At 40.7% G+C, this 9,374-nt stretch overlaps 1 protein-coding gene across 3 annotated transcripts; it reads left to right on the top strand.

The window, feature by feature from the left end:
• The first annotated feature begins 1,835 nt into the window (after positions 1-1,835).
• dnajb4 (DnaJ heat shock protein family (Hsp40) member B4) lies at positions 1,836-8,216 on the top strand. 3 transcript variants are annotated; one of them, XM_073491511.1, is made up of 4 exons: positions 1,836-2,046; positions 2,250-2,272; positions 4,760-5,332; positions 7,408-8,216. In XM_073491511.1, exons 1-4 carry the CDS (start codon positions 1,836-1,838, stop codon positions 7,636-7,638), a joined length of 1,038 nt encoding a protein of 345 aa, XP_073347612.1. In that variant the 3' UTR covers positions 7,639-8,216. The 3 variants fall into 3 exon arrangements, with proteins under 3 accessions (XP_073347612.1, XP_073347613.1, XP_073347611.1); XM_073491512.1 differs by lacking the exon at positions 2,250-2,272 and having other exon boundaries at positions 4,752-4,895; positions 4,998-5,332; XM_073491510.1 differs by lacking the exon at positions 2,250-2,272 and having other exon boundaries at positions 4,752-5,332.
• Positions 8,217-9,374: the final 1,158 nt, after the last annotated feature.

Here is a 9,374-nt window from a genome sequence, read left to right on the forward strand (position 1 = left end):
CATTGGCAGAGCTCGATGTCAATGCATTTCAACATGAACTCATAGAGGAAGCCCTCACTGCCTCTGTGGTCCTGCAGGTGGCGCTGTGGCTGCAAGAGAGCAGACTGCAGCAGCAGCAGCAGCAGCATCAGTCATCACTGTGACCTCTCCTCTATATGTGGGCCTGCTGACAGTTTTACACAAGATTTTACAGAAGATACAGTTAATTAATTTATTAAATAATTCAAAATGAGCTACTTTCACTTGTCAGCTTTTCATATTGATTTAGAAAGTGAGATAACCTTCGTCTGACTTTGTTCTGTTATAAACAGCACACACATCATGTTTCTAAATATATAATGTCAGAAGAAAACCAAAACACTAAAATATAGGTTCAATCCAAAGGGAAAATATAGGCTATACACAGTATGTATATATATGACTTTGTATGTATTTTACCTTTGTATTTCAAATTTCTTAATTTCCTGACAGAAGTTAAAACATCTGTAAACCAGGCAAGCTTCAGTCATCACAGTTCACCACTTTAACATAAAGATAGCATTTGTGAGTTTATCACTTGTGTCGTAAATTTAAAGCTGCTTTCATTTTTTCTTATTATGGTGCCTGCTGTGGACAAAAGCAGTACGAGCACCACTACCCCCTGTCAAATGCCTCTTAGGTACTGGACAAAAATCCTACAAAATCCTGCTAACATCTGGCTTTCACCCCCAATGTGAATGTGTTTAATCTGCATTTACTCTGGTGTGGACTGACCCTGCAGTAGTCACGGGTGTTTATTGGCTCTGGCATCAAAATTAAATTAAATTCTTTGTTAAGTCTCTGTGTGACTGAAATGAGCCTAATGATGAAGCCTAATCCTCCCAGCACACTTTAATTTACATTTTTGAATCACATTATGCCCAATGTGTTCCTTGTTCTGTGGACTAAAATAAAAAGGCATAGAGAAAGAGACTTTTGTCTTGTCATGTCATCATAGGCTACATTATAGAAGGTGTAGGTCTATTGTGTTTCAAATTAAAAGTATTTATTCCTATCTCACAATATATCAGACTGTGATCCTGTCTGCCTGCTCATCGCTGTGTCCAAGGCCATTCGTTTACTTAGAAGGATCTCGGCTATTTAATTGTTCTATAAAGGATATTTGGGCATTTTTTTAAAGTAACTAAAAAGTAGTGTAAAAAGTAATCTATTATTCTACACAGACAGTAATATTGTAATGTAATACATTACTTTAAAATGAAGGTAACTAGTAATATGTAATATATTGTATTTTGAAAGTAACTTGCCCAATGCTGGTGGTGGTGGTGGTGGTGGTAGGGGGGGTGATTGGGGCCCCGCAGCTCATTTTTGCCCCAGCACCCTACACAAGGTTAATCCGGCCGTGGCCACAAGTGATGATCATGTTAAAGTCCAAACTAATACCCACCTATACCAGGATGAGCTACCTTTCCTTTACCCACATTGATTTATATATTCATTTATTCTCTCCACCGGCAGACAGCTGACACACACACACACACCGGAACCAGATTTATTTCTCGTGTTGAACTTGACGTTGGCGCTGTGGATGCAGGAGAGGGAGCCGCAGCTATTTAAAGAGGGTCATCCAGTCTCGGATAAATAGCAGGAGGTCTTCGGCGTTGACTAACCGCCTCTAAATGGTTTTCATCCCGCACCGTGTCTCTGTCTGCGGCTTCTCTCTGTCCATCAGTCCGGACTGAGGCCGCCTCTCTGCCGACAGCCATCCCGTCGACCAGACCCGGTCCAGCTCCTCTCTCCCAAGGGCTTGTCTCCCTGTTTATCTCATATTTCATTGTCGGGGGATAGGTGATAAAATGGGTAAAGATTACTACAAAACGTTGGGCATCTCTAAAGGAGCCACAGAGGAGGATATTAAGAAAGCTTACAGAAAACAAGCGCTGAAATGGCACCCGGACAAAAACAAGTCTGCAGCCGCCGAGGAGAAATTTAAGGAGATCGCCGAGGCATATGAAGTCCTCAGTGATCCGAAGAAAAGAGAAGTTTATGATCAGTATGGGGAGGAAGGTAATGTGTGATTTCTGTCTCACTGAATTACATTTTAACCCATGTGTGACGGCTCCGGTTCACCGTCACAGCCGCGTTATAAAAGCCTGCATGGATGCAAAACACACAGCTGGCTTTAATTCAAGTTACTCACTGCAACCAGCAGGCCCAGAAAACAGCTGTTCAGAACATTATAGTCCTCTGCTTTTTATTATAAGGATTAGCTATTAGGGGCCATACAGTATCTGCAGGAGGCCTGTCATCATTTCTCCCACAGATTCTCATGAAAATGTGGGAAAAAATAGTATTTGTATCATGTGAAAGCCTTTATGTGCAGCATGTGATACCTATAATGTAACATATGAATATGAAGGTTTAATTTTCAGTCCAGATGGTTATGGATGGGGAAACATGTTAGATGTGAGGAAGAGACTCACCTCTATATCCATATCTGAAGATAATGTGCTTTTCATGAATTTACCTCAACAAATGGTACATATTGAACATCTTCAGAAAGGGAAAAGTGAAATAATGTGTCTTTTTCCTCCAGTAAAGCATGCAAGTGTTTGCTACAGAATCCCAAAATGAAACTGGAGATGTGTTACAATATGGCTCCTTAAAAGGTTTATGCAACTAACAGATAATCTGTGTGCTTTATTGGCGATAATGTACTGGTGGTGATGATATTCTGTACTGTAACATCTAAAAATTAAAAAGATATTGAGTGTATATAGTCTCAGAATTTGTCCACCAAAGACTGAAGCTCCTGACTTTCTTATAAAAAACACCATGGTTTGATCCACTTTTGTGGAGTGTTAATACCTCAATACTAGTTCCAAATCTGTATATCACAATTCATAATTGGGATCATTTTATAGAAAGGCAACATAATACATAACATAAGGATTGATATGGCGCAAAAAACTGAGGCGTCAGGCTGTCGTGACTGAATTAATTAAAACAAAACACTGAATGTTTTGATGACCGTGACAAATTAACCATCGCCGACAAATGATTACTTCCAAATTGATTAGTAGGCCGATAATTTTCACAATAAGTTGGTTAATCATTGGAGCATAATAGAAAAATACTCACTATAACTTGCATAAAGCAATTATGGAGAAATATAGTTGATTTTTGAGTTTCATTATGAGGTCGTCAAATACTGACGCTTTGGGTTTGTAGGTCGGGCCTTCCACCATCCAAAGTGTCAGTATTTCACGACCTGGGAATGAGACTCAGCAATCAACTATCTTAAAAATGTGTACTTTTAAAAGTGCACAATGTAATTTTAGAAAGATTTTGATCTGAAGAGAAAGACGTTTATTGATTGACTGATATAAACAAACTCTCCTTGTTTTCGTGATTGAATGAACTGAATAAACAAACTGATCTTAAAGGACAACACAGTTTCATACAGTTTTACTTGTTTATATTTGGCGGACCCTGCCACCGTTCTAGCTTCAAACAGCATTTGTGCTTGTTTATTCAGTTATGGAAAAAATAAATATTTCTGAGTTTGTACTTTTACCTCATTAATATTGTAAATAATGTTTTAATTTCTTCTCCAAAACTACATAGTGCCCCTTTAAGATGACGTCTTTTTCTGTCCGACCAACAGTCGTCAGCATATTCTGTAAACAACAATGTTAAGACGAGTTCGTCTCACCTTTGAGAAGCTGCAACTATTTAATGTTTGATATTTCTGCTTCAATTGTAAAAATAACTGATTTATTGATACAAAAAAATATTTGCAGCTCTAATTAACTGTATTTAAAGGTCCAGTGTGGAGGATTTAGTGGCGTCTAGTGGTGTGTTTGCAGATTACAACCACTTCAAACTAGGAGTCACGGAAAGTCTCTTTTCTTTATAACAAGTGTCAAACAATTGCTTCCAGTTTGCTGATGTCTCAGTACCTAACTAGCTAGCTAGCTAACTTTATATTGTCATTGCTGATTTGTGCACGACAGTTTCACGCATTTCAATGTTGCATCCCCCCTTTAATGGCATGTGACACCTGGTATTTAACCAAAGTCCAGCAGCGGAGTTGCTGCACTTACTCCTCTAATATCAGTGCAGACTGGCAGGGTAGAAGCGAGGGTTGCTAATGTTAGCCTGTAAAACACCGCTTTTGGTCAGATAATGAAGCAGTGTTCTTTTTTGTTTGATGACTTGAGTGATAGTGTGAAGTTGTAAATGGATTGCGAGTGCCATGCTTTTCTATCTCCATCAGATAAATGGCAAATGGCATTGTGATAATACCAGGCTTGCCACAGTAACACAAGAGAAATCACCACAGCTGAAGACAGCATAGTGGAAATGTCTGGTTGCTGCTCTTGTCGACGACAACTGATGATGTATGAGGGTCTGACAGGGTTGTCCCATTTCATAGAGGGAGGTTTCAACCACCACCCCTTGTAACTCTGTTCTGAGTGGAGAGAACATGAAAACAAAGGGTAGGGTTAAACTGGAAACGGGATTGAGCCCAAGTTTCAGGCAATGTTACATTAATGAATACACATTGATTTTTTTTTCATCTGTGCCAATAGATCCTCCTAAATCCTACACATTGGACTTTTGAAATGTGGAGTGATCGCTTTGTACCCAGTCAGTGTATTGGATCATGTTTCCCTATTGTCAAAATAGACATCACTTGTGGCATACTCTGTCCTACTGCTAAGTTTCCATGTTAGGATGACTGATGAATCATTTCTGTTGCCCTTCAGGTCTCAAGGGAGGAAATGGTCCCACTGCTGACGGACAAGGCAGCAACTTCACCTACACCTTCCATGGTGACCCTCATGCCACCTTCGCCACCTTCTTTGGGGGCTCAAACCCCTTCGAGATCTTCTTCGGGCGTAAAGCCAACGGCCGAGACGACGAAGACATGGAGGTGGACGGGAACGATCCCTTTGGCTCCTTCACCAGCTTCAACCTGAACGGATTCCCCCGGGACGGGCACGTCGGCCCAGGTGGGCAGCAGCGCCGGAAGCAGGACCCGGCCATCATCCACGAACTGAGGGTCTCCCTGGAGGAGGTCTTCCACGGCTGCACCAAGAGGATGAAAATCTCTCGCAAAAGGCTAAACCCAGATGGCAGGACCATGCGAACTGAGGATAAGATTCTCACTATCGAGATCAAGCGGGGCTGGAAAGAGGGAACCAAGATCACGTTCCCGCGGGAGGGAGACGAGTCGCCCAACACCATTCCTGCTGACATTGTTTTCGTCATCAAGGACAAGCCACATCCTCACTTTAGGCGGGAGGGCTCAAACATTGTCTATCCCGTCCGCGTGAGCTTACGACAGGTGAGGCGTTTTCTATTTCAGCACCCACTTTGACTGAGTGTAGCAGTATTATTAGAGTCTGATAGATGGATTAGTCACACGCAGGGCAGAGTCAGAACAAGCTCATATTTATTTTGGAGTGCCGCTTTAAAGCTCGAATGCCCCTAAAAGCCTGGTCACAATCAATAAGCTGTAGGTAGCCCCAACAGTTGTTACCCTGGAAAGAACAGGCATACTGAATGAGTATAGTACTGAAGTACAAACACACACACACACAAACACTTCGGCTGTGCACTTATGTAATGTAGATCATCAGCATTGAGAAATAGAAGCTGTATCACGGAGGGGGGGCTGAGAGGCAGCGCCCGCCCACACACACACACTGTGAGATGTACTTATATGGTTCCTCCTACTCTCAGGAGAGATCTCACCGGATCATCTCATATTTAAATCAAACATTTAATCACATTAAATGTTGCACATTACTCATTTTTTGTGTGAAAACGATAGAAAATTGCCAGATAATTGAAAGAAAAAAAAAATAGCCTCACAGATAATTATTGACTTTGTAGTTTGATAAAATCTTAACTGAAGGACCACAGGACCACAAGCTTTTTCCAGAGCTTTCCACTTCACTTTCTTCATCAAAAGAACAAGAGAGGGTTCTAGAATCGCATCCAGCACCACAGACGATCTTTGAATAGAGAGATTACCACCACCTGTTATCACCTGATGACAGCTGAGTCATCTCCACCACGGCTGAGAAAACTCCATCCACTACTGAGAACTACTGATGTGATCGGTAGTGGTTGAAAGCTCTAGAAAAGCTCTTAGATGGACCTTAAAGGCTAATATACAACATTAAAATGTCTTAGAACAACTAGACCTTTCTTATGTATTTTGGTAAGACGTGTACCCACCTTATCCCAAATATCTCCAGCAATGTTCAAACCCTGAGTAATCCTAATTATATTCAAGGTAATGGATGCGTTTCATTTGGTCACCTGTCGCTTTAACTTCAGATGAAACATTAGAAAGTGAGAAAGGAAGTTGAAATGTGACTTAACGTAACGTGAATAAAACGTTGTCCATGAGCATTTCTGCTTGATTGACATAGGATAGATTTTCATCAGCAAATGCGGTTGTTTAACAATGAAGACAACAACTCCCATGATCCCACGCTAACTTATGTTATCAAACTAGTCTTTTGTCTTCAGTTTTGATTGAGAGACCCCTAGCAGAGGAAATTACATACTGTCAGTTAAAGTTATCCTGTCAAAACAGTTGTATCATTTGCTCATTGTTCAAATATCCACGGTCCTGTGTTTGTCTGTAAATAAAAATACGGCAGACACTGTAGAGGACTGGTAAGAACTCCAATTAGAAATCCGACATCGTCGCATGTCAAACATGTTTGGATTAATGGTACAGTCCGCCCAATTCAAGGTTAACTGTCCGCCAAGCAGCACAAGCCTCAAGAAGCATTTATAACGATTTAGAAGGCAGTTTGGGTTTATCAAGTGAGAAAATCAATTTGCAAGAATTAGAGCAACTTGCACACCGTCTGTGAGAGCTGCTCCAACATATCCAACATTATCTTATCCTGTCAAAAAATATACTGGCTACTAAAGAAATGGCAACACAAAAATGGCAAAGATTAGTTATTAGCAGCCACAAAGTGTCTGGCTTAGTGCATATGTTGGTCAAAATTCTTTAAAAACTTGTAAAAAAAAATGTTTATGTTATATTGGCTGATATATTAATATCAGTTTTTACTAAACAAAGATGTGTATATTGCCAATAGTGTACATTGTGGAACAGTTCATTCCCACATCAAAAAAACATGTTTTTCCTCTTACCTGCAGTGTAATTTTGATTCTGGGGTGAATTTTACCTCATGTTATTAAATTAATTAATGACATTCTTACTAATATCATATTATTCATTCCAACCGTACAACCAGCTCTAGTTTACACATCTATAAATTCAGTCTCAGCCAGGGAACAGACTCATGTGTTTTCTCCGCCAAGATTAGATCCTGTGTGGGTTGCTGTTCTCCTCATTCTCACTCTGAATCTTATATTTCTGTCTTTCAGTCGTTGTGCGGCTGCTCGGTCACAGTGTCCACGATAGACGGGAAGACGTGCAACATGAAGATCACGGATGTCATCAAGCCTGGCATGAGAAAGACTGTAGCCGGACAGGGTCTCCCCTTCCCCAAAAACCCAGAGCAGAGAGGGGATCTGGTGGTGGAGTTTGATGTTAACTTTCCTGAAACGCTGCCCGGAAACGCCAAGGACGTCCTGAAGCGGCATTTACCCACCTAGGACGAAGGACTGGGGGAGATAACTGCATGACAGCGCTCACCCTCGTTACCAAACACACTTGCACAAACACACACACGTACAAGGACAGTTCTGACAGTTCACAGATGGACCTCCTACAGACGAATGTGCAATTTCTATTTTTGAGCTATGTGGTGTTTTTTATAAATACCATGCATGCTGCCAAGTAGATGGAAGTGATAGACTGTCTGGGTCGATGATATCTGAAAGTCACACATTTTATGTACGTGGATCTTCGCCACAATCACTTTATCTTTTTGTTTTTTGGAAATATTTGGTAGTAAATGAGTTCAGTTGCCAAAAACATCCTAGTGATCCTGGGAAGAATTGCAGTGCCAACAGTACATTTTCTTGCTCTTATTTAGATTTGACATGCTTTGTTACTGACATGTTTTTAACTGTCAATCATGTTAATTTTGTCATGAGGGGATAAAAAAAACCCCTTCATTTAGAAGGCTGTCTTAAAATCTGTACAGGTTGTTCAAGAGGAAAGTGGCTGAATGAGCTGGATCGTTCTGTGTGCATTTTAGTATCTGACATGTGAATATATTGAACTTGAATTTTAAAATAAATATTTCCACATGAAGTGATCTTGAGCTGTTTCAGTTATGGGGAGAAACTTGATGTATCCTCCACCATTAGATAATCAGTGTATTAAAGGAGCAGTTGACAAACAACGGACCCCAATGCTGTCAAGGTTGCTTGGCGAGGAGCTGTGCTTTTTGACGCAAGGGTACGATCAGGGGGAGCTGGTGATGTATGTAGGAAATTCCCCCGTGGACCAGACTCATTTTACAACGCTTACTTTGGCCTTTGTGATCTAGGAAGGCCATGCTTTCGTCCTTCAAAGAATGTTGCCATCGAATTGAGGCACAGCTACTAAATGGGTTAGGGTTTTGGGTGAACTGCTCCTTTAACAATCATTGCTTTAAAGTGACTGATTGCTGCTCAGCCCTATTTATCGTCAGTGAACAAAACGAGTTCTTTAAAGGAAGAGAAAATTGTTATATTTTATAGCCAAATGTGAATATTTGAATAATTGTTGTTGTAAAACTTGCAGTCAAATTTCTTACGTGCAAAGATTAAAAATACGTTGACTGAACTGAATGCTTACTAATGGCAAAAATATGACTATGTGTAAATATAGCTGCCTGGTCTCAGCTGCTGGCTGTCAGCTGCCAACACAGAGGCCTTTAGGTTTTCCCACAAGGGGACGCCATATCACTCATCATGGCTCAGGGGCCCACAGAGGCGGGGTCCATGTTAGACAGAGAGGGCCACTTGAGCTGCTGACATTTGCACCCATTAGTTTTTTGAGTTAAGAGCAAGATGTAAGACAGCAGTGATTAGTGTTTGGGCTCTATTAAAACCACATATAAGCTGTTTGTTAAAGGCTGCAGCACATATTTATTACATACATATATTACATTTTAAATCCATCTATCTATCTATCTATCTATCTATCTATCTATCTATCTATCTATCTATCTATCTATCTATCTATCTATCTATCTGTCTGTCTGTCTGTCTGTCTGTCTGTCTATACAAAAACAAAGAAAGATGTTGACCTCAGGCTCCACAAATTGTTCCTTTTGCCAGTGAAGATGTGTATATATCACATGTGTGAAAGTGATTTGAGCAAGTGATGAGTCACTATTATCCGGGGAGGGCGGAGAGCAAACACACCTGCTCCTCCTCACTGTGTGAGTGTGCCAGCC

Source organism: Pagrus major, chromosome 21 (genome assembly GCF_040436345.1).
Source record: "Pagrus major chromosome 21, Pma_NU_1.0".
Lineage (NCBI taxonomy): Eukaryota > Metazoa > Chordata > Actinopteri > Spariformes > Sparidae > Pagrus > Pagrus major.